The sequence below is a fragment of the Numenius arquata genome, chromosome 6, assembly GCF_964106895.1.
Source record: "Numenius arquata chromosome 6, bNumArq3.hap1.1, whole genome shotgun sequence".
NCBI classification, from domain to species: Eukaryota; Metazoa; Chordata; class Aves; order Charadriiformes; family Scolopacidae; genus Numenius; species Numenius arquata.
The window spans coordinates 27,906,593-27,933,732 of NC_133581.1; the positions used below are offsets into that span (position 1 = coordinate 27,906,593).

General features: G+C 35.6%; 1 protein-coding gene across 1 annotated transcript in view; it reads right to left on the reverse strand.

Moving 5' to 3' along the window:
* The window catches only part of LUZP2 (leucine zipper protein 2), a 200,778-nt gene that overhangs the window by 21,941 nt on the left and 151,697 nt on the right, over positions 1 to 27,140 (reverse strand). Inside the window, exons 8-9 of the mRNA XM_074148768.1 lie at positions 24,627 to 24,701; positions 20,460 to 20,624 (exon numbers count right to left, since the gene is read on the reverse strand). Coding sequence (XP_074004869.1) covers positions 20,460 to 20,624; positions 24,627 to 24,701 — 240 coding nt within the window. The remainder of the gene's footprint in view (positions 1 to 20,459; positions 20,625 to 24,626; positions 24,702 to 27,140) is intronic.

Below are 27,140 nucleotides of genomic sequence, written 5' to 3' on the forward strand. Positions count from 1 at the left end.
TTCTATTACTATCTCAAAAACTGTGAATACCCCCATACATCACCCCCCCCAGAAAACATTGCTGGTCCTAAACAGCTTATGCTTAGACCAATTTTACTTCTCTGTCACATTAATAGGGTGGAGAAAATCACAACTGGCCATAGAGCCTGAAGTCTAGAACTAACCAGAGAGCAATGCCTTAAGGCACTTAAAGCCAGGGAAATCTTTAATCAATCCTATTAGATCTATACAAGACCTAATAATAACCCAGCAAAATTTCGGTTTGGGTACATTCTGACAAGCTATATTTGCTCTATAAGATCATTCTGGCTGCCAGATTTTTCTACCTTACACTTTTTTGAAGTGTGCCTTCATAAGAATTAAAACAAAACTAAACAAACAAACAAACAAACAAAAACATTTAAAGAGCAGCCTGATTCCAGTTATAAAAGAACAAACCTGTATAAGTTTATTGATTTTAACTATTAATAAATAGTTAACTATGGAGGATATTCAAGCCCATTCTGTATACAGGACAATTGTTCTACTATCATACAGTTTCTGGTGATGAGAGCTTGTGCAGTTGCAAGAAAGATTCTTAAGAAAAAAGACATTTGGAATTTCCAGCAGATAACAGAACTGAGAACTGCAGCTAAATACATAAAAAAATCTTCTGTAATATAAGAAAAACTATTGCAATGTGAGGACAGATGGCATTCCAACAGTACTGGAAATGGCACAGCATCATAACAACACCACAAACCCCAGCTATTCAACTTTGAGGGTCACTGAACACTAACATTTTCCAAATGAGTCCCAATTACAAAAGCACCTGTGCCCAGTAATTTTATCTTAATTCAATGAAAAATGCAACATATTTAGCATCAAGAGTCTTCATAATTTCTCATTTATTACCTTAAGTGAGTTAGCCTATTGTTTACCCACTCTATTTTAATAGAGGACATAATTGCAAAGTGAATTTAGAGGACACTTGGCTTACAATGTGCCAAAACCAAACTGGTCGGTCTTTGCTAAAAATATCCAAACTTGTTATTCATGTAGTGAACTTAAAGTATGCTAACATAAATATCAGGCTAAAATTTGTATATATGTAAGAACCTATAAAATGAGCCCATGGAAATGGGAATTACATCTTGTCAGTAAAAAGCAATGCAAGACTTCGGTATTATCATTAGCAAGTGACACTGCATCCTGTAACAGAAGCCTGTGGAAATAGTAAAATATTTGCTTTGTATGATTATCTACTGGGATTTTGTCTGTAACTGGGTAGGTGTTCCCACAGCTGTCTACAGCTTCTGTCTTGCTTTAATCATTTGGCTGATATGTAGAGAAGAGAAAAATATCTTTTGAAAAATATCTCCTATTTTACGAGTGTATACCAATATATGACAGTTTGTGCCTTAAAGAACAAAAACTAAATTATACTTCATATAATGCAGTTAGGAAATTTAACAAGTCCTATTAGGTCGCTTCTACTCCATCTGTAGGCGTAGATTTTGTTATTCCTGACTTTTATAGGTGAGAGAAATGTTCTACAGCTATACAATTTGCTTCCTTTGAAGTCAACTGGGCTAATGATACAAACATTTTCTGAAGATTAGTGCTGCCTCTAATGATGTCGTGAGGTGTGAGCTGCATACATATTACGTATTTTGAGGACAGCTGACTGCTGTGGGAAAGGTGTTGATAAGACATTAGGGGTTTGGTCCTGCAAACTCCTAGGTACCCCCACAGCAATTTCAGTAGAAGCTGAGCAGGCTCAGTACCTTACCAAAATGTGTGGAATTCCTATATGACGTCTCTTGCCTCTCTTTTTTTAATCCCCAAAGGTAGCCTTTTTCTTTGACCTTTCTGGTCTGAGGTTTCCCTCAGATTAATTTCTTATTCTGTCACATATTTTAAAGAAAATGTTTGTGCAGTACTACAGGACTTCAGTCCCGAGTTCAGATCTCATGGCACTACAGTTAGGTCACTGGGTTGTGCTGCAGACATTTTTATAATTCATCCAATAGTGTGTTGTTAAAGGTCCACAGTCAGCCTTTGCATAAATATCTCAGGAGAAGTGGATCCTAAAACCTTTATTTATATCATATAGGCATGTATATGTCATTGGGTATATTTAAGAGCATAAAAATATCATTGCTAAACTGCGTTCAAGGCAATTTATTGGACCCAATACACCTAAACCAATATTACCTAGATAAAAGGAAAAGTGGAATAACCTCTAAAATGGGCAATAATTACATTTATTACTGAATGCTCTATATATTTGGCCTAGAAATATGACTGGATTTGCCACCTAGCACATAAAGACTTTCTTGAATTATTGTCCTGTTAAAGGACTTAGTAATAGACTTCTGGCATGCGTATCTTTAGTCATTTGTATTTCAATTATAAAGTTTTAATTTGGTGGTTTTATGAGTCAAGTGAAAGAACTGGGGGCAACTTGAGAAATAAGTGCGTTTGTAGACAGTAAAAGCTGTATCTACTTTTCATATTCCATAATTGTTAAAAGAATTGGTTCTGTGAAATATCTATGCTATAGACCTGATACAAAGCACTTAGATATCAATATTTTTCTAATAATTTTTTAAAAGACAGGACGAGCTCTACTGTGTTTTGCTGTCTTACACTAACAAAAGTGTCCTTCAAATCTTATTTCTGAGTACACTTTTGAAATCCAAGAAAGAGAAAGTAATCTTCAGCATGACTTTCAAGGTCTTCTATGACTCTCTGGCAACATGTTACATGAACTTTATTTCCAGGGGATCTTTTTAAGTATAAACAACAGATTTTAAAAATCTTTTTCCACAGTGCACCTTGAAAAGAATGGTCCTGATTGTTTAACTTGAGACTGCAGAGTCATAAGCAATTTAGCAGCCAGATTAGCCCAAGACAAAGACAGAGAGATACAGAGCGCTGACTGACCTAGACAAATCAGAACCTTAGGGCAGCTGAAAATTCATCACCTAGATAGCGCTGCTCATTAAAAAAGCAAAAACCACCCCAAAAACCCAAACCACCCCACTTAAACACAGAAGGACAAGATATCAGAAAGCATATAAGGAAAAAGGCAACCAGTGTAATAAAAAAAAAAAAAAAAAGACAGAAAGAGGCATTAGAGACAAATGGTAAGTAAAAAAGAACAAATATAGTATATTTTTATAATGTGTCTGCATTGCCATTAACTACAGCACATAGAGTTATTCACGCTAAGCTGTCTCCATCTCATCTCCCTATTTTTAATTCTTGCTTGTCACATCATAAATTGAAATTTACTTGGAACAATGAAAAAGTGTGGACTTGATAACAATCAGCATGCTCAAACTAACTCTCCTACCATATTTTTCGGTAGACAGTGCCCCTGATAGATGAGAAAACAGAAGTACAGCACGGTAAACTGCAGGATCACTTAATTAGTGGAAGTAATAGGAACAGAACTTTTTTTCATTCAGTTGGCCATGCTCCATTTCACATGGCTCACCCCACACAGGGACAATAAGTGAAATAACAGTCAATTAAGTTTAAGAATATTGTGGTAAAATACAGTGTAATTCCATCTCCAAACAAACGCAAATATTCTTTTAGGCCCTAAGCACGTGAAGGGAGTGAATACATTTGAGACTTCCTGAGACTCCCCATGCATTTAAAATATAAGGATGAAAACAGATATAAACCAGGATGGCAAATAAACTGCAATTTACATTCTACATAGGAATATCAAAGCTTTAGAAATATGCTCTATTAAAAAGTTAAAAAATTAAAAATTAAAAATATCCAGCTGCAGAGCACAGGTTGTACAAGTACTATACCGCAGAGCGGAGTGGGTCTGGACTTCAAGTTTGTATTTTGTGCTAAGATATCTACACCATCAGTATTCCACATTTCTCCAGAACACCTAGAGACCTGTTACTGTGCACTTTGAGAAAGGAAAAAAAAACCACCAACGAAAAAAACACAAAAACCCACAAAAAACCAAGCAAAACGTCTTCAATAAATAACATCTACATTTCAATCTCTAAATGATGTATTTGGAGCGAAGCTGGTTTTTTTCAATGTCTTCCTAATAGAGATTTAGGCTTGCTTGCTGGGACTGGAGGTCTCAGATCAGTGTGTGTGATATAGTACACTGAATATACTGTAAATATCTAGGCACAAAGTTATTGTTTGAGGATGAAGGGTGACCTTGAAGAAGTTTAATTGCTTTTGGCACTTATGTAACCTTTCATAGAATTTACTGCCTTTCAACAGAATTTTTGTGCAAGTCAGTAACTTTGTTTTGTAGATTACTTCAAACAAAAGCTAGCTGATGCGCTTCTGCTATTTTTGGCTATAAATTCATAATGAAACAATTCTATGCAACTCTACTGAGGCTATCATAATCCTAAAATCATGCATTTGAGATATTGTCTTTTCACTTTTTTTTCCCCACTTGATGTGGTATATTCACAGATGTGAAAATTTTCTATCTTCACAGTTCTCTAGGCCAGTGCTCTGTCACATCGTGACCGAAACACAAAGGAAGATGAACCATGGAATCACCAAACCAGATATATTTTTTTTCAACTGCCATATTGTTCAGAACTACAGTTGTGCTCAACTTCATGATGGTCCAAAGTATGATGTTACATTCACAACTGGAAATGGAGAAGACGACAGTTGGTTCCCGCAAGGTTAAGATTTGCACGACAGCTCAATTTCTAGCCCAAGTACTAGAAGTACTTTCACATTTGTAATTTATTGGATAGCAGAGGATGCCAACATGTAAATAATTAATTTGTAAGATAATCCATAGTCACTCTATGATCCTGCATGCCTTTCATGTTCACTCAATAGTACAGCAACTTAAAATTAATTAAAAAAAGAAACCAATTGGCTAAACTCTGCAAAAACTGATGAGTGTGACATATTACTAAAGATACTAAATATCTCCTTTCAAACCTTCAAAGAGAAACAGCAGCTATAAAGTCATCTTGAGTACAGAAAAATCAAAAGTTGCTTCTTCTTTGCCCACACTTTTAGCGGACCAGTGTCAGAAATGTAATAGTTTTTCCCCTCTCTTCCCAGTGAGACCTGCAAAATTACTTGAGAGTCGAAAGAATCACGTGTTATTCTGACAAGGAGCCTTAATATTAATAAAGAAAGAACCAGTAACCTAAACAGAGGAATATCGACATGAATCAACATAGATATTGATACAAACCAGCTGAGAAGCTGGACTGTGTTTCTGGAAGGTGTGCTACCAAGAAACGATTATGTTCAAGGACTGTGGGGTTCTGATGTATCTTCAGAATGAGTCTGAAGTCAGAAAATTAACCAAAACCACAATGTAAGATCCAATCAATTGTAGCTATTCTAGAGCAGCTGGAAATCATACTGAATTTTTAAAATAAAGGAATAAAATGTTAAAAAGGTAAAACTTCTATTTGGATAAAACACACCTGTAGTTTTGATTGCGTATAAGATGCTTCCAAATGCTGGGACACTATTTCTGTTTGCAGCATAAAGCATTCGAGGCATCCCTTATGTTCAAAGGGCTGTGGAGTACATGGAAAATAAACATTGCAAATTGTGTTCTCAACAAGAAAAAAGATATCGTCAGGGCTGTAATAAATTTTTAACAGGTTTTATCAGTAAATAATAAGCACAAGGTCAAAACCTGGACTTCTAAGACCATATAATAGTCATCTACATCTTTCCTCTGTGGGAAAACTTGTGGGTTAAGAGTAGCATTCTCCAAGTTTAAGAATAGGTAGGGTGGATTTTGGTTACGTGCTTTTAGTAGGGAGAGCATTTACAGATGTATATGGATGTTCTGCAAAACATCAGAATCCTGTGTTGTGAAACTAGATTTAATCCAAAAGGTTTCCTTCGCTCTTCATACCGGTGCCATATACCCTAAGGTACAAAATACAGAGGGGCACTGGTGAAAGAAAAAGCTTTGGAAAGGCACGCGACTCACACGTGTCTACTTCAGTGCTTCTCCATGAATAGTCTGTCAATATTTGACAGCATAAAACTGCTAAATGTAACAAAAGGACTACCCTCAATTTTTATTTTCTTACCCTTGTTACTGTGGTAACTCCCTTGGAAGCACTGAACGGCAGGAGCAAGGACACAAATCTCAGCACAAAGCACAAGGAAAGAACAGCTCTTTTCTCTCTACAGATAATACACCAACACTGGCCCACTGACAATTTAGGCCAAGTTGTCAGTGATTACAAGCGCGCTGCCTTACAACCACGAAGGATTTATTCCTTGTCCTATTCATATTTCTTCAGTGATGAGGTCTTCCATAGCCCCACATTGATCCTTTCATATGCAAAATAGTTTACAAATAATAAACCCAAGCTTTCATATCAGCTTTCTTCTGAATTATGCACAATTTTTGGCCATGTGAATTCAAAAGAATCCTTAAAGCTAAAAGACTTCTCTCCCAGTCTTAAATTATCAAGAGTTACTTCTTCCCACACTTCTATATGGTTTTGGTTTTTTTTGGTTTTTTTTGGTTTTTTTTTTTTTTTTTTTTAGTTTACTGAACCACCCATTTCATTATTCAGCACAGGCTTTTCACAGTAAACTAAGATTAAAGCAAAGTTTAGATTTGAAGATGGGTTGGTTGAAATACAATCTGTTCATCTGTTTATATTTATCACTGTTTTTGTTGTGGCTAGACTATCTGCTGAATATGAATGTAGATTTTCTTCAGGTAACTGAATAATTTGAGCAATTACTTGTATGAACAATCACAATCCCATTTGCAAATTCATTTTGTTGCTCTTCTGTGTCGGATTCAATGAGCAGCTAATGGAATTCTAACCCAGAGATGAGGCATCTTTAATGTTCATCGATTAAACCAGTTCCACAATATGAGTCTTAGTAACAATGACCGAATAAATTCTCTTATTAACCTTTAGTCCCAGATAAGCTATGACCAAAAACTCATGACAAGTTTGTCGTTGGCAGTGGGACAGATTTTCTTCACACTGTGCATGAATCACTGATGTTTTTCACTGTACAGGTGCAGAAGAATCCATTGTATACAAACACAGAAGAACGGATTCAGACCTTTCAGTGGTTATTGAAGGCAGACTATTTGATCAGAATAGAGAAAATGATACCAAAAATCACTATAGATAAATGCATATAATAATAAACATATCCATATAAACATGCATATAACCATTGGTATTTTCATTCTAATTGTACTTGATTGGTGACATATCAGAGTAACTTGGATAAAAAAAAAAAAAATCTGTACTTTGGACCAAGAATATGACCTTGCAAATCAAAAAATACAGAATGAGCATCCTGTTCAAAGCCAGAAAAAATTCAGTTAAGCCTAGTAGTTGATATTTTGATTACAGATATTCTTTCATGGTAGAAGAATTTGTGAAAAGAAATTGAAGCAGCAGTTATATATTTTCAAGATTAAACAAGAAAGAAAAATGATAAATTCTTATGGACTTCATATCAGGGGCTATAATACAGGAGAGATTAAAAATAAAAAGTTCAAATAATAAACAAGCCCTTACTTCATGCACTTAAAGTAAGACAGTAAAATGGAGTAAAGGAACTAAAGGTATTAGCAAAAATCTTTTACGTACTACCCAGAGGTTTAGAGATGGGGATGGGTGTGGAGGTTGAGGATGGTGTTTTGCAGTTGTATTTTTAGTTGAATTTTTTAAAATAGAAGCACTAACGACAACGCTGGCACTACTAGGAGTAGGGGAAGCAAAGGCAAACACAGCAGGGGAAATAGAGGAAAAAGACGTTATACTGTTGGGTTTTGCATTATAACTCCCAGGTCTTCTCATGTGCTTCTACCAAAGAATGTGCATTTTAGAAACACATCGAGTTTTTTATTGCACTGTTTAATTAAAATATAAGGAAGCTTTCCCATCTAAAAGGAATTAATCCCTTTGTTGTACTTCCAAGCATAGTTTATCATCTGTTCCTGGCACATGTGGCCATATGTCCCTCACAGGTCTGCTGATATCAGAAGTATTATCTCCATTCCTGTTGAGAGCTTTTCCAATCAAGTAACTAACTACTGGAAAAAATCTACAATAGCCCTTAAAAAAAAAAAAAAAAAAAAAGGCAGCAAAGGCTGCCGAATCTGCCTACAAAGCAAGAAGAATCAGAAAACACTGAGCTGGACAGAGCTTCCTTGAAACCAGTGAGGCTGCTGGTTCTCCTCCGTTCTTCAGCTGTTTCTGCTGTCTTTTCTATCAGCTGAAACTGGACTGTTCCGGATGCTCAGGACAGCTAAATTAAAAACGGCTGGGGTTATTCTTTGCACTTCATTACTGTAATAGGATCAGAAATTTATGGATACAAAAATAAAAACTGTAAAGCCCTTACTACTCTCTGCAGTTATGCCAGCGTACCAAGAATTACACATTTCAGTCTCCTTCTCCTCAATGTTTGAAGGGTACTAAAACTGCAGAAAATACATTCCTGCTAGAATGCCACCCCATATTTCCAAACTGGCTGTTACACGGTCATGTTAGTGTTATGAAGCCTAAATAAACAGCACAGCAGTACTTGTACATAAATTCAGCCATGATGAATGCCAGTATCTGTAGCTTCTAGCACTTCTCTTCTGGAGAGTAAGAGTGTTTTCTGACAAATTACAAATACCTGTCATATATATTTGTATCCCCATAAATACAAAGCGTTTTTAAAACCATTCTACAAAATACACCTAAGTAGCCCAAGGACCCTTTGCATAAAGTGATTGGTGAAATAATTGTCATTATAAGATCTGAAATTAAAAAAAAATAAATAAAAAAATAGGACCATAATTAGAAGAGCTTAAGTTTGGAAATATCTACCTTTCAAAGGTTTCCATAATTTTTAGTCCTATGCCTAACGATTCCTATAGCAAATAATTTAGAATAATGAGAGGTAGTCTAAACCCAAATTTCATCAAGAGAGTGGCAAGCTTCATAGCAGAGAACAGGCAGGATTTACAAGGGAAGGAGGCAGCTGTTGGATGTACTGTTTACTAATGCATGAATTTGTTTCCACATCAATTCTTTAATCACATTTTTTCCTAGTAACTTTTGACTTAGTAGTACGTCATGTGCTTATCTGTGTCCTTTTTCTTCATCATTTTGGGCTGTTGCCTGGATTAGGTGCCAGTATGTAATTTGCCAGGACAGCACCGGAGTCAGTTGTGATATATTGGCTTGACAGGAAAAGACATTTTCATGCAGGCTCTTAAAAGTACAAAATGCATCATTCCATGCATTTGGAAAGGGCTTAACTCACATTAGTCCAATTTCAATAGTAAATAATAATGGGCTGGACAGCAAAGTCCTAGCGCCGCAGGTGGCATTTTCCTCCAAGCAGCAGAATGCTTCCAGGGGCACTCAGCGATGATGATACAATATGTCAGATGCTAAATTATTGTGCAATGAAATTTACTGTCCTGGTCTAGATTTTGTCTGTTCAGCTCTTTTTATCTAAGATCTAAAAACCAAAATACACTTAAGTGTAATAGAGAATAAGGGGTGGTTATAATTCCGCCTAACTGAACTACATACTACAGAGGGAGAGTTACCCAGCTTATTTCTTCTAATGAATGTCTGTTTAGGAACAGGCAGAATCTGGGCTTCAGTTACACTGGATCACGACATGCAAGATAGAAAAGAAGGTCTGAGTTATGTGTTTATAACTCCATTTTGCTGAATTTCTGGTACCAAGGACATGGATGAAAGCATTGCATTATTAAAGAGTCTTTATACAAGTGGTAAACTGGTAGAATAAATTTTTCAAGGTATACATCAATTTTTTTATAGAAAACCCTTGTGGCAAATATTATGCTGGGTGAGACTAGATGCCCATAAAGGTTTCTTCTGTCCTTACTCTGTATCACAATATAATAAAATCATGGTGTAAACCAAGTTTCGCTGATGCCAAAATATTACTCCCACATAGCAGGGGCTAAACAGCAGAAGTCTAGTTTTTGAGTGACCTCATTACTCGTGAACATTTATGTCTAATGCCAGAATGTAATTAGCTCACTTGATATGGATCATATGACTTATGACACCATGAGGGTGGTGGAGCACTGGAATAGGTTGCCAAGGGAGGTGGTTGAGGCCCCTTCCCTGGAGACATTCAAGGTAAGGCTCGACGAGGCCCTGGGCAACCTGGTCTAGTTGGGGGTGTCCCCCGCTGACTGCGGGGGGGGTCGGACTAGATGACCTTTGAAGGTCCCTTCCAGCCCAGAGGATTCTATGATTCTATGACTTCAAATTTCTTCTAACTATTATTTGTTTAACAGTAGCTCCATATCTATTGTAAATGTATCCCTAGCTAAAACAAGAAGAAAAGGAAATAGAATTAATTAGATTTGAAAAATAGAAGTTTTTGTTGCATCATCATACATATAGTAAATATTACTAGAGAAAAAAACTTGTTAATATATTTATACATGTCAATTACCTATATTACATTATATCTAAACCTGTAATTTCGCATTCCCTTAATAACTGCTAAATTTTGTCATCAGTTTTCTTATAGATGGGGCATGTTAGAATACCTAATGTTTTGTAGTATGCAAAGTTCAAGGATGGCCACAGAGATGGGTATATACTCAAGGGTACAACTACATGTGTAAATAAACCCACTTCATGTATAAATACCACTACATGTGTAAATACATCTACTTCTCTTCATTTTTCTATTATTTCTAACATTTAAAAACAAGATATCCTTCACTGCAGAGGAGAAAATATCAAAATTATCTTTTATTTTTTTATAAAACTATCAAGATACTTAAGCATCTTAAGTTGGGGGTTTTTTTGATGTTATAATACTTAAGAAACTGAAACAACCAAATAAACAAACTCCTTCAATAAATGTCTTGATTTTCTACAACTGTCACAAAGGAAAAAACAATTAGCTCTGGGATAATGAACATTGTATAACATTTCTTACACTTCAGAGCAGCAATAATACAGAGTGTCAGAATATGCTTTATAGGCAATTACAGTCTTCCCAGTTGAAAAAAAGCAGCTACTGAAGTTACAGTCACAGACATGAACATCTGTATTTTCAGACAAAAACAAAGCCAAACATGCCCAGCCCAGGAAGAGTTACAGACCCAGGAGGACAGACTCAGTGAAGATGGAACCCTTCTGAACCATGAGCTGAGTGTCAAGAAGGAGGTCACTTGGAAAAATGCTTTTCCTTTTGAGACTTCAATTTTTTTCCCTCAATCATGCCTTAAAAGTGGCTTTCTTATTGATTTAAGAACAGACAGGAATCGAGGCAGACAAAGGTTTTCCAAAATAAACTCTGTTTGCTTCCAATTGTCTGTTTCTTTAAGTCCCTTCTAATAAAGACATTCATTCTTATAAAAAAAAAAAAATAATACCTGACAATACAATTATCATCATGACCATGGTTCCATCAACAGAGATGAAGACTTATTTTCCAAAAGACATGAGAAAATAGGATTCTATAAATAATCTGTAAACTACCTCAAAATATTTAGTAATAGAAAAGATTCAGTAATCATTTATTATATGACTCAATTTTCACCACTTCAAACATTAAATTTAAGCACCATCCATTTAACTTTTAAGGACTTGAACAAATATAGGCTTGATGCTAAAAGTTTTGGTTTTAATTGAATGGCTGCTTTTCCATTATATGAGATCACATAACTTCAGACCATGTTATTTTCTTATTGACAATAAAATAAATAACATTTTTGATTCATGAAATAATAAATGTAGAATAAGGGGATGCTTAACAGTTCTGGAAGATGATAAGACCTAAGCCAGTAGGTGATTTCTTGAATTGCTCAAGACTAAATTGAACTTGAATGTCATGAGTTTATCACCAGTCCATTCTACATTTCTTCTGCTTTATGATTCAATGCAATGTTTTTCATCAAATTTCTAGAAAATTCCTATTAATGGCCAGAAGGCCCAGAGTCAATCAATATTTTCTTTCTGAATATTTTCCAAATCACGCCTTTGCTCAAATCAAAGAAAAAGATCACTGAACTATCTCTAATGTTTCCCACTTGGCTCCATATACACATATCAAGTGAAACTTTGTAACAATAGATTAATAATATATTGTATACAGAATACTGGCATTAATAATTTTTAAATAAATCCTTACAATATCCTTGAGCAGCAAAATTCCTTTGGGAGTACTTTCACAATTGCATTCAAGTTTGTAAGCCACTTAAAATTAATAATTAAATCATCTGCACATTTTTTGTATTCTTTAACATGTAACATCGGTAGAAAAAAGTGCTAATATTAAGAAATCTTAAAATAGTTTTACTAACGTGCAACTGCAAAGGCACATTAATTCAGTTTTGTTTTCATTGCTCATATACACATTTTTTAATGAAACATGTAATAAACACATCAGCTAGGAAAGTCACAAGATAAAACAACGTGTTACTATTTTTCTGCTAAATGCAACTTTAACTAATATTAGAAATACTGTATATTTCCCTAGTCATCTCTGCTGTCACCAGGGGAAAAAAAAAAAAAAAAAAAAAAAAAGAGAAACGTTAAAGAAACCGTCACTTGGTATGAGACATAATCAGGTGAGGAAAGGTATCTCTAAAATAATAGCATCTGAAAAGTAATTAAGGAGATCTTTTCTTTTTCCCTTTTGATGGAGAAAAAGACAAGTAAACTTGTCTAGAAAGCTGCTGAATGTCACAGCAAGCCTGAGGCTGCTCTAGTGTGGCAGCCCAGTTTTAGACCAAGGTAGAATTTCAGAAGATGGATATAAGCTGTCTGTGCTAATCCCCAGGTCCACACGAGACCATTAGCCATAATTAACAATTTGGGGTTTTGATGTTATTTAAAACATTCTTAAGAAATTTAAATTTGATATAATCATACCCCTTTTCCACCACTCTAAAGCGGCAACCCACAGTATTTTTGAGACTTGTCATGTACTAGATTGTGGAAGACTGTACAGAAACATCTGATAAGTAAAAACATTAATTAAAAAAGAAGTTATTTGGAGTGAGACTTCGGAGTATTTTTCGCACACAGGCAAACTGACCTGCAGTTAACAGCCACAAAAAGTGCAGTAATAAATGATTACCAGTTACCTCTTCAGCCCATTAGCTCATTGCTAATTTCAGAGTTGAACCCTGGGGTAATGGGCCAGTCCAGATACTTATACTTTGGAACAAAGAGGAGTGAGGTCAAATAGTTAATGAAATGAAGATAATTATACAGATCGTGTCACTAAAACTTGAAGAAGAATGATATTGTTTTGGAGTTACGACTAAATAAGAGATGCCAGGTGCTTTCTTTCCAATTTTCCTTGATTGTACTCAGCTGAAAAAAATTCTAAAACTAATTTACTATCAAGATAATGTGCTAATAATGAAGACTTCTTTAAAGTAAGTAATAAAAGCAAAGAGCTTCAGCTTTCAATTTAATGATCTCTGGTGTTAAACGGTTTCCAGCATGTAATAAAATTTTATTAAAAATTAGTCACTGATGAAAAAGGGACATAGAAAAAGTCCTGTAGAAGCTTTCTGAGGCAACAGCAAAAACATACTCAATCTGAAGCAAATTCTGGAAATAAAAGATATGAGGAAGAGTTGACAAACCCTTATGAATCATCATTAAAAATAATACAAGACTATGGTTGGTATCTAGTTGATCGTAATGAGAATAAAAGTCTATAAGACCAAAGAGAGCTATAAAAAGCAGAACAGGAAAGACTTACATGAAGAAACAGGTCACGCTAGTCATGCTTCTGCAATTAAATTATCTTTTATCTTTTTAAAAACAAATTTTTCACTACATTAGCCTTATGATACTGATAATACCTGAGATTTCTATGGTGAGTACTTTAGGAGGAGACACGTATTTGTTACTTTCTTTGAAATTACATTCTAAAATGATGGAGAGTGTAATTTTTCAACGCTATTTTATTCTCATAATGTTTATGCATTAGGGTTATACGATTGTATGTCATTACCGCATATTAAAAAATGTGGCTGACTCTGCATTTAGTAATTGCCTTTTTCTTTTTTTTTTTTTAATTGTGGTTTTCCAATCCCCACACAGAATGCAATGATCTACAGGTCACTGAAACTGCAGGTGTCAGCGATATCTCATTAGCTCAGGCAGAATCAAAGTTTGAAGCAACAAAAGTAGAGAAGCACTGAGGTACCACCAAGGCAGAATTCCTAAAGCTTTAATGGAGCACAAATCTATTCACTGCCCTCAGTCCTCTTGCTGTTTACTTATAGTGACCACAGACATTATATTTTCTGTCCTTAGGCTCAACCTCTGTTTCCTCCGATAGAGTTATGAGGATACATACACACTACTTTTTTTCCCCTCAATTGTGAGCACATAATTAATTTCCAAATAAATCCAAGCATGCAGTGCTATATCTGTATTGGTTTGTATTATCCTGAAGTTTGATGAAATAAAAAGTTTTGCTCATTGTTTCTAGTCTGACTTTATGTTTTATGATCTTTTTGAAAAAGACACTTTAAAATAGACCCTTCAACAAAGCTGCCTCAGACAACACTGGACCTGCTGTTCTCTCAGGTCTGAATGCTCATTTTATAGGAAAAGAAATAGCCTTATGAGATTTATTAATCTTAAACTTAAGGAAGGGACAGATGTCAGAAGAGAATATGTCAGAAGGGAATGAGATAATGATGCTGAAAAGTAGTTATTTAGGAGAAACGATGAGTATTTAGCAATAAAGAACAGGAGAATGAAATAAAGCGGGGAAACAGAGGAAAAAACCTGAGTACTAGAGCCTTTCTCTGCCCTTATGGTCTGAAATACCAGACAGATGCAGAGAATGATTCAGGCAACAGCAAGGCAGTAAGCAGCAAAAAAATCAATGTAAAATTAGAAAAGAACAGTCAGAAACATTTTACATGTTAGAGCTTTGGTTTTCCAAATCCACAAAAGAGAGACTATGTTACCAAAAAGTGGATACATATTGTGAATTTCAGATATCCAATTCATATCACTAATATCTTTTTTAAATTCAGACTAGCATCTTTTATTTTTCAGAAGTCCATTTGCCCACCTTTCTTCCTCTGGGATGGGGTTATTACACACAAGATTTGGGGTGCTTCCTGACATAAAGCCATGATGTCAGTTCGAAATGTAATGCATAAAGAGAAGTAATTTCCAACTTACGTTTTCAGCATGTTACACAGAGGTCACTCTGAGTAAAAATAATAAGAAACATTAGAAAAGCTTTCAGTGTCTTAATCTTTCCTATAAGGACAAAAATTAGTCCATAATTATTTGTGTTGTTTCATAGATTCTTGAGCAAAGAATTTGCAATTGCTTTGTTCAAAGGGTCAGAACCTTAATTTATATTGGAATATTATGATAAATACTATGAATGGCAATAGCTCTGATTATAGGAAAAAAAAAATATTTCCTGAAGTAATTTATTCTGATTTAGGTTTCTTTCTTGACCTACAAAGGGAGAGAGTTGAGATGATACATTGCTACATTCATCTGGTTAATTTTTCATGAATCTGAAGCTATCCTGTTAATTTTCCAGGCTCTAAAAAAAACACTCTTAAAAGATCGTTTAAAAAAAAACGTTTTTCAGTCTTTGTAAACATGGATTGGGTCCAACCTACACATTTCAAACATTTCTTCATTCCTTCAAAATGTCTGCATATATTTTGAAGAAATGTACACATGTGACTATAGCATTTTTCAAATTTCTAGCCAGTTATATAATATCCTACAATACAATAATAATAATTGTATAAATAATATTTAGTGCAAATAATCAACTATTATTTTACATAAGTATTTATATCAAAAAATTCTACTTTTGTAGAATGAAATGGACAAGATCTAGAGCCTAAGAAATATCCCGGCTTTCTAGATAATTCATAGATCCTTTATAAATAGGTTATTGTAAGAAAAAAAAACAAAAACCCAACCTTCAAAACTCCTAATTAGTGAAGAAGCTAACACTCTCAACACTATGATCATTGTATTTTTCCAGCAGCCTTGCTCTGTGTCTGTAGTAGATGCTCAGTAACCACGCACTCAGAATAACTGTGAGCTTAAATTTAACCTAAATACATTCTTTTTGTGCCAACACAGAAAACTCAGCCTCGTGATTTCCCATATGGCCATTTCAAAATGCTTTTCAGAGTCTACCTTGATCCTGACCAACTTTCCAGACTTGCACCTTCTCCGTACAGTCTCACAAGCTCTCAACCAGAACACGTTCTTAGGCTTAACAAAGATACAAAGTTCCTCAAGCTCCCTTTGATGGGGAATGAAGTACTTAATTCCAGACAAAAGGAGGATGGCCCACAGTACTTTAACTTTTCTGGATTTTTACATTGATCAATGTATGCCGGAGTCCACAATATTCACAATATATGAGGTAGAAGCAACAGCTCCTTGCAGCAGTTTTTACCACAGAAGTGATGCATTTTCTTGTGAAATCTTTACATCTTTTAAAAATGGAGTGGCAGTTCCCCTTTCAGTCCGTACTATACACTTCTACAGAAGGATAGTTGTCATTCTTATTCAACCTATATTTCCTCCATCAAGTCTAGGACACTGAAGAGGCATTCATAGGTGGGCTTTCCACCTATGTTATGTACAATATGGGAGGGGGTGTTATTCTTCACAGTCTGAAATTCATGTGTGTTTCCACTCTTAAAATAGCACAGTTCACAAAATACATTAAAAAAACACAGGGCATTTATAATGAAGGAATTCATTCGAGGAATAAATAAAACAACGCTTTTGCATTAGGCAAAAACACTATAGAGCAAACTAATTACTGTTATATTCTGGTATCTGTGTCACTGTGTTCCCCATAATTTGTGTATTCGACCTTGCTACTGGAAATAGACCTTTCTTCTGTTTCACTTCGATTTTGGTTTGTCATTCATTTCCCATGTGTTACTAAAGATCATTTTGTTGCATTCAGAGCACAGGTATATTTACATTGCACAGCCAAAGATATTGGAATGATAGCTATTATTATTCTTAATTATTTTTTTAAGGTATAACGTTAACTTTTTTCAGAAAGAGGAATTAAAGCAAATGAAGTAAGAATGCACTCCATCTACTAGCTCCATATAAATTCACAGAGTTGTTTGTTATGCTGAGATACAGTAAATGCAGAAAATGCCTCAATAGGAAGTCAGTACCAGTGCTCTGATTCACAGATTATACCAACCCACATTCCCCACAGCAGGTAGCCTCATCAATATTACAGTTTCCATCCATTAACAACACCCTTTAAGGACTCAGGACATCTGGAGATTAAAAAGGAAAGCAGAGTTCCAGTCCTCCTCCTTCCTCTTCATTTTTCTCTTTCCTTATCACCTCTGTAATGGGCACAAGGCAAGGAAATTGCTACAGGAAAAGCCCGATTGAACAACTCTCAACTAGTTTGGAAAAATTTTCCACTGGCAGAACGCAGAACATTATTGCTGCGACATTACAGCGCAAAAGAAACTATATAATAAAAATAACTGCAAATAATCCAGAAAGTTAAAGACCTCACAGTTCAGTATTAACGATCAGCCTTCTGGTTATGCTTGGGTTTAGTGTCATTGAACTTGTATGCACAAAGCCCTAAGTCCATTTGTAACGGTTAATGCTTTCAGCACCAGTATCACTATTATGACAGGTACATGAAAGGGAAAATGGGTTTGGTCTGAAATACTAGTGCCAATTCAAATGGCAAATTCTGTATTTTACGTTCTCGTATACTGTAAATATTAACTAGTTTAAGACATGTCACAAAGTACACATCAGACCGATACTGCTTTTGATCACTTTAAGGGAACTTTTTCTGTGATTTAAATGTAAGAATTTTCCATTACTACCCACTCTTCCAAATTACTGAGCTATCCAGAACAACTTTTTTTCACCGATTCAGGCATTTTTGTGCACTGATTTGCACTGATTTTTTAAACTTAATTTATGCTTCTTTATGTCACATTCTCTAGAAAGACCAAAATAACTCACTACGAAATAAATTTTTAAAATGAACCTTCCCAAGAAATTTGGCAATTTGCTTTCCTAATTATCCTTTCTACACCACGTTCTTGTGTTAAATATCATCTCTAACAAGCACTCAGGTATTATGGTTACCAGTTATGAATACAAATATACAATGTACTATTTCGTTTTGTTTTTTTTAAGCAGGAGGCCCCCCCAATCCCAGGGATGATTGTCCCTAAGTGATACAGGTATCGTATGATGTACCCTTCACTGGATTTAAAGTAAGTTTGACATTTGTAGAAAGCAATTTTTAGGCTGGATGAGAATATCTTTGAAATAAGATATTTACCAAACAAATCATAATTTCTTTCCTGAAGGTGAAACTGCTGCTTATCAGACATGACAAGATGCGTAAGTGCTGCTCATCTGAAGTTCCCATTTTACATATGAAAACACATATAAGTAATCACACACATTTATATTCACCTAAAAATACTAGCCTGCTACATCAAAATGTTTATGTAAATCAAATTAAAAAAAAAAAAAAAAAAGAAAGCTATACATGTGTAGTGTAGAGTTAGTTGGTTTGTAAGAGGGAAAAGAAGCCAAGGAAAAGACACATAAGAATGGATTATCAGAGAAAAAAAGCCTTCTATAATACAGCTCAAGTGCAGAGGGTATAATTCTGGACTCGCTACAATTCTTTGACAACCTATTTCACAGTAGCAGATTTCAGTGGTTTTATAATCATAGATAATGCACAGATTTGTAATAATGAGGTGTCAATGTGTGGAAGAAGAGGATTGCAGACCATTATTTTCTCAGACATTTTCATGGCATATGCCAAGTGCAGAGAAATGTGAGCAACGTCTATTAAAGAGGAAATACAACTTATTCAAGCACTTTTGGATACAGAAGACTAAATGCTAGTTCTCAAAAGGTTGTAGCATGGAAATACTGATACATTTAATCATCATGAACATTAAACACTACATCTATACGATCGTGGAAAGAAGAAGAGTGTTCTGTGTTTCAGTTAAATATCAAAAATCTAATTCTAATCGCTATACTGCATTCCCATTTCTTTCGTTGCACTACAGCGATACTTTCAAAACCAAGGAGACCTAAATTGTTTCAAAGGCTCTGACCCTACATCAATCTTAAACACAGGCAGTGTAGCTTGTTGAGCGTTATCCTTCAACACACCTCTGCTTTCATGGCAGAGGCACAAATGTTTCCAACCTGAAGAGAAGGACAATTAAGAACAAGATTGACAATCCTACAGCCACATGAATTAGGAAAAATGTCCTCCTGAGATCCCAGAGCGAAGCTCAGACTGCATGACCTACAAAAGAAGAGTCCACTCTCCTGCAGAACACAAAACCAGTGATCTTAATCTAAATGAGCAACAATATCCTCATGTGCTGATATTAATTAATACAGTGCTTTGTTTCCAGAGGTAATAATTTTTGGGGCTGAAGGTTTCTTCCTATAAAACAGTTATTAAGGAACCGACAATCATTATTGTAAGAGCAGCAACGTGAGATCCAGTTTTATAACTATATTCTGCTTTCTGAAATTATATTTCAATTTTATTTACACACAGAAAGATTACTAATTTTTGGATTCAGTCTCTGTACTAATGGTCAATATCAACAGCTGCTTTATAAAAATTACAAATTGGCTATGAATTAGCAATTGCTATTTATATTTCAGGAAAGAGTTTTGGAATTTAAAGAGGATATTAAAGTGTCCTTTGGTCATTCTTCTGTAAAATTTCCTTTTAATTGAAATCACAGATTTCTTTGAGATCTATTGAATAAGTTGAATGCATGAGAAAAATGCAACCCTGGAGATGAAAATTATCAGGACAGTTGTTAATCACTTTAAATCTTGACTGCATTAAAATGCTTGAATCTACTGAATCAAAACACCTTTCATAAAATCTTTCTCTCACGCTTTCTCCCAAACTGCATATTCCCTATGGCCTATTATTGATTCCATAGATCCCTTTTGGCAAGTTTGATTTGGGTGTTGCAAACTATTTTATGTTTTTATATGTCTTTTTCACTAAAAAAAAAAACATAATAAGGAAAAAGTGTCTTACTGTTTAATGCTACATTACCACAAACTCGTTATCAGTGCCTCACAGGTAAATAATCCTATAAATTAGCATCTTCACTTATTTTAGATGCAAATCCATCTTCCTTGTAGATTTGGTATGCAGACATGGTCCATTTAGCAAGTGATAGCTAGAATTTTGCTCCTCAGCAAAAATAGTAGCTGCTTCTCAGCTTTTAAAAAAAAAAAAAAAGTTTATTGACATCAGAAACGGGCTTAGAATTATCCTCAAAATTCATCCTGATCTTCCAATGAATTTCAAATCCTCCTTAGTTCCAGTTTGGTGCTCTTACAGGACAAACTTTCAAAGATGTTTAAAAAAAAAAAAAAAAGACAGACAGAGAGAAACCATACCTTGGTGCTTGTCACTTGAAATGCAACTTTTGAGCCCTTTGTAAGCGGGGATGTCAGCTTCTCAGCTGGTTTTGAAGGGATTAGATTCGTAGCGGGAGGCTGATTGTGCAGAACGGAAGACAGGCAAAGCTGCACCGTCTCCTTCAGAGCTTTCAGCTGTGACTCCTGGGGAAAATAAGAAATCATCACTTCTCTAAGGTGCGTTTTTATAAACAGAATTGTTTGCTTTCTCTCTCTGCATTAAAGCAAACATACATGAGCAGCTGCTGCTTTTTCTTATTAACAGAGGAAATTGAGGCTGTTTAAAGCAGGGGTTTTTTTATATGATTAAGTTACTGTGCATTACACACCAAATTGCCTAGAAAGTCATTGCACTCCACTTTCCTCCACGCAGTTTTATCCACATTGATTATTGCAAATAATTATTAAATATTATTTTATCTGAAAAGAAACAGAAATACAATCTACAAAACATCGTAGAGTGTCCTGACTTTTACGTATAATAGTTAGAGAGAAGTAAATGTTCACTAGTATTGCAAAGATGCAGACTTTGCATGGAATTGGGTTTATAATATTCAGAATAATTGGTATTTATCCACAGGTTATAAAGATTGATTTTAATTCAGCAAAGGCAACTTTCCCTCGTGTGCATATTATGCTGCTGCAGTGTATAGTAAATAAACCATAGGTCTTTTCATCTGTTAAGAATATGATTGTCCAGATCCATTACTGTCCATCAAGCAGCCAAACTAAAACCTTTAAGTGCTGAAGTGCTCATGAGTCATGTTAGATAGAACGCTGCTATATTACTCACAGAAATACAGATAGGTGTGATGATTAATGAAAATAGCAGTCACTGAAATAAGCTGAGGCAGTAAGAACAGTGAAATAACTACGACACTGAGGAAATCTTATTTTAAATCCTTGCTCCGTCACAGCAAGTCACTTGGAGTAAAATGTTAGATATTGAGGTAACATCCATATGTTCATGTCAGGTCAAGTTTGGCAGCATTTGGCCTTAAAATAAATATCTTGTTCTTCATTCTTTACATTAAGAATATGTCTGTAACTCCAGGGTATACATCAGCATGTTTTGACCTTCAAAGATTTTTTTTTTTTGAAGATACATAAATCAAGGATTGTGAGGTATACCATGGCAAAAGTTGACAGAGAATACATATATATTCAACATATTACACACTACATACTATGTATGTGAAATATTACATATAAAATATAAAAATTTTTCAGTTATATGAATCGCAAGCAATGGCATTCAGCATACACCACCTTATTTTAGTTTATTTGCTGAACAAGTGTTTTTTAGAACCTGACAAATATTCCATATTTAACATCAGATACATTCCCTCGTTCCATTTCAGGGAAAGTTTCTCTCATAACTGGGAAAATCTGAGCGTTTCTTTAAAAATAAACAAAAACAGTTAGTAGGGTACATTTCAATGGTAGGATCAAAGACAATCATAAAAAGACCATTAATGAGCAGCACAATGAGGAAAATCAAAGAAGTAGGAGGTAGAATGGAGTTTAGTTTGTTTGCAAACAGACAAAATTTAATGTCTTTCCCTTAAGATGTGTTCAATGAGGAGGAATGCTAGATTATCATCAAAGAGAACAGCACTTTATATGAATAACTACTTATTAAAATGTACGAACCCTGAGTCAGACCAGTATGTCTCTGACCTAATGGCAACGTAAAAGGGAAAGGACTACTTTATCCATCTGACTCCAAGATCTTTTAATTTCTAATTGACAACGGAAGATCTTAGCATACTTCTTTTCATGTAATATGTTTTTTCCCCTACCTTTTCAAGCAGTGTCTGCACACAGAACATAAATCACCATTTGACATAGTCAAAATAAGCTCAGACACCAAACTGGCAGAGGTAGAAGACTGTCTAATTTTGCTTGAAGATATGGACTCAACCATTATAGCACTATATCACCCACGCTGATTGAAACAACACACCTCCTGTCCAGAAATCCTTCTGGATAATTTACTCACTTCTCCTGCCCCTGCCATCCAGTGCTTGTTCTACCTTGCCTATGGCCAGCCATTGTGCCATTCCAAAAGTAAAAGCAGAATATTTCGATTTCATCCTATGGGTAGAAAAATTCAATTTTGACTTTGCTGACAGGAGATCTATAAACAGGTGGCACAAGAGTATGACATAAGGAAACACTATTGGAACCAAAGACATTGTTTGACAAAGTTCTGAATAACCTTGCATAAACATGACTGTGGTCAAAACAGGCTGCGTGGTAGTTAAAATACCACCAATGTGAGACGTGTGTCTTCAGATTTTCCAGATCTGTTTATACTCTTGTCATGTGGTTAAATTCAATATAGAATAATCTGGGCTGTGGTAATGCAAAATTTGTCAGTCTTCCAAGGATCCATCACGGAAACTAGAAAAGTGCTGTAGTGTAAATAGACTTATGAGAGACACCAAGTCCACTGTCAGCACAAACTAATATTTAATACAAAAGCCTGACAGCCTCCCAAAAGAAAAATACAATTTAATGCCTATTTATAGGCACAGTCTGAGATTCGATCACTCAATTATTCATTTCAAATACAGCTCATGTTGCAAAAATGTGCATTGCTTTGCATATTGCTTCCATTCCTTTAGCTGAAACTATGTATGCTAAGACTGTCAAAATAGTTAAGGCCAAGACTTCATATGGATGAGCCATCAGCTGCTTCTAACTCTTTTAAGTTCATAGTTCATACAGAAAAGTTCTTAACCAGGGGGAAAAGGTACCTGCAACTTAAATGGTCTTACTACTCTGCAGTTAGAACTAGTCAAACACAGACATTTCTAGTCTCATAAAACCGTCTCGCAATTCTCACTGGCCTGAACTGTGCCTTTTTCCTTCCTCTGTGCTGACTTTTTAACTCCTGATTGCCATTTCCACTGGACTTTTGCAGCATGTAAGCGATAACGCTATCCAAAGACTCTTTCAATGATAATTTGCAAGAAGATGACACCGGGCTTCTGGTAAGCCTATGAAATCGTAACTGAGCCCTAAATCAAAATTCTATAATATTTAATAGGAAAGAAACAGAAGGTCAGAGAAGTCAGTTGGGTGTGCTGCAAATCCCCTTTTAATTTGCAGACAGAATCCCTTAATAGCATTCTCATTAAAAGTTCCTGATGTCAAATGTTCTTTGCTGTCTCCTTCACAACTCTCTGCATTATAATGAATAACTGCATTTAGAAGGTATTTACAGCAAGCATTGCCCTCTTGCCATTGCCACAGACAGTGAATCGGCACTAGTGAGAGACCATGTCTGACTGTTATACGAGCAAAGAAACAACATACTTAATTTTTAAATTAATACGTGGAACAGTTCAGTTCACGATATATCACCAGACGTGACACAGGTTTGGATAACGTTATTGTGAGCATTGCTTATATTTTGCAGTGATGGATGCAAATCCTCACTCAAGAGGATGATTTCAGTGATTGCGATATTGAAGATTAAAGAAAAATGCTTTTAGCGCAAGGGCTATACTTTTTTTAAAACTTCTAATGGAACCTGAAAATACTAGAAAGCAAACAAAAAAAGTTGTCTTTAATAATGTACTGAAGTCTCTTCCCTTTCTGATAAACTGCTTTCTCCCAGCTACCCTAAATCTAGAATAAAGCTCCCCTGTTGCACAGCTGTCAGGAGTGAATGTGTCCTGCTTTGTCCCCTTCCTGAGATTCCCGGCTGCCTCCCTGTCCTGGGCGGCCACCTCTGACCACAGCAGAGTCACATCAGTCCCACCCTAACAAGAGACTGACCCATTTCTCTTCTGCATCCTACCCGGAACTATGACTAAACCTCAGACAAAAATCCTATCGGTAACAGGCAAGTTCACATTAATATACTTTTGCACATAAAGAATTGTAGCACTTGGCTTTCTGTGGGTTTTTGAGATGTTTCTTTCTAATTTGATTGCCCTCCTCTTAAATCACTTTGCAGCTGTACTTCATGCATCATAATTAGTTCCACTGACTTCAGTAGCATTGCACCCAGGTACACGCAATTAAGTAAACATCTACATCTTTGTAAGACTTTCATTTGTTTTTGTCAAGTTACACTGAAACGTTCACAGGTGATAGAGATAAACATGCTTACATTACAATTACACCTCTTACTTTGTCAAGGGCTGCCTTTTCCAATTCATCTTTTGCAACTGCTAGTTTTTGTTCCAGATCCGTTAGCTGTTGTGCCTGTGGGAATAAAGAAGAAAAAGCTGATGCAATCTACAAGGCATTTTTTCCCCATAATTTTCCATGCGGTGTCTGTGAGTGAGGAAAGGATATAAATTTTACAAGTAATACACATGAATTGGGTCAGAATTGCTTGCAAAAAAGACCAGGCCTCAAGGGATTTAATTTTTTTCTAAAAATTTTAATTTTTAAAAATTATATTCCATACTGTAAAGTATTTAGAATCATGCCATAGTATCCTTTTGGAAAATTCAAAGTATTCAAACAGTTATTATTATTTTGTTCATTTATCTGACTTCTGTCTGTAACAGTAAGCACTATGTCGCAGTTTTAAAGACTGAGATGCTAACATTAACATAACTTGGCATAAACAGAGAAATTAGAAAACACCCAAACGTTCATGCATGTAGACACCTTATAAATGCTGCTCTCTGCTGGTATAACAAGGGGTTAAGTCCAGATTTGTTTCTCCATCTCCTTCCCTGGAGATACGAAAGGAAAATTCACAAGAATAGCTAGTTATGTAACTACATAGTGAGAAGGCATTTGGGGAGATTTGTGTTTGAAGTCAGGGCCAGGCAGCAGCCGGCACCCTGTGCGGAAAGACCGTTGGCTTTTTATATGATGTAACATTATTTTCCTGCACAGTCCCTCAGGAAGCCATCCGGCTTTTTACAACATATATTCAATGTACTGAGTGCAGGGGTTCAGGAGATGCTTTTAAAGCCTCAGTAAACAAAGACAATGAATTTCTCTCCTCTTTCCTAGGAGCTAGATACACTCAGACAGACTGCTCGCTTTAGGGAAATACAATCTCTGAAAACCTTTCCATTTTAGGGAAGTAGGAGCTCCCAGATTCCTGCAGTTCTCTGCCCTGTCATTAATAATGCATTACTATGCAACCAAAAGGAAGAAGGCACAGTTTTCTTTTACTGTTGTATTTGCAAAAGCTGCCCACAGTTGTCCCCCGTTTATGGTGGGAACCATAGAGAAAGACACTGGACTAACCAGTTATCCTTTCTCTCTGAAATTCTGATTAGGTAACACACATTTTGTGTGTACAGAATAATTGGCTGAAGTTCTCATTTCTCTGCTAAAGAGCAACACACTTTAATTTTGACCAAGCATTTGCAAGCACCCTTTCCCTCAGCACCACCCCACGCTCACCAGGTTTCTGAAGTTCATCCCCAGCCAGATGCTATTTTTCTTGCTGGACCTTTCAAGATCACATACACTCTGCTGACTGTAGCATAGCTTAACATATAGCCACACAACGGAAATGCTCCTTAGCATAAACCCCATAAAACATGGTTAACTTGGTCTCTGTGTTGGGGCAATGACGGCACGCGCAGCACACAGCATAACTGATGTGTATGAACTTAAATAAGCCTATAGTCCTCAGCAGATACCCCAAGTGGTGTTTATTAGCATTAGACATCAAACGACTATTAGCGTTAGGCATGGGTTGATAAAAGACAAAAGCCTGGCATTTTCAGTTCCCTGCTCATGTAAAGAGCTACTTAGTCACATTTTAAAACAGGATTAGGTATTTATCTGCAGATTTATCACAGCAGCTACAGTTTCATTAGTCAAAACCACGTATGATTAGCCAATCTTGCTTCAAAGCAGAAGCCAACTGTTTGCTCAGATGATGGGAAGTCTCTTGTGACTGCAAACCCTAATTTCCACTGCATCACATTTCCTACACCTGATTCCAGTCACTATCACTCACACAAGACAGATCAGATCACTGGTGTGGTTCCCTCAGTCTGGCAACAAAGCATCCTATATGGAAAGAAACCTTCAATTTCATTGAATTTGCAAAATTTAACTCCAACTATCACTGGCTTTTTAGAGAAAAAACTTACTAGCATACCAGAATTTTTCTAGAGTTTATTAACTTTTGCATCTGTTACTAAATATAGTACATAATATCACTCACCATAAACATGGTCCCAGTCAATGTTTGAAAGACTGAACATTAAACTTGGCTTTATCTGACACAGAGACAGTTTTCATTCGATACTAGAACTAGACCAAGTATTTTCTCTCATTGTTAACATTTTAATTATTACTTATTAAACTATTTTTACAGTACAGTTATATAAATATATACGTTTTTAATTAATGAGAACCCAGATTTGAAAAACCAGTGTATATATAATTAAATAATTTGAATTGCCATTAAAAAGGACATTATGCAAAATAACATTTACACGATAAATGAGAGGCCAGGATAGCATCTCCAATGATATGCATTGCTAAAGGATTAGAATCACATGGAAGATGATGGATTGCTGCATGGTCTGGGCCAGACAACTAGGCAACTTCTCCATTCTGCGAACCATCTGTGTTACCATTTAAATCAGTGAAATAGCAGAGCTAAAACTGTGAATTTTAGGATGTTAGGTTTTCTTCCACACACACGTTGTGTAGGTA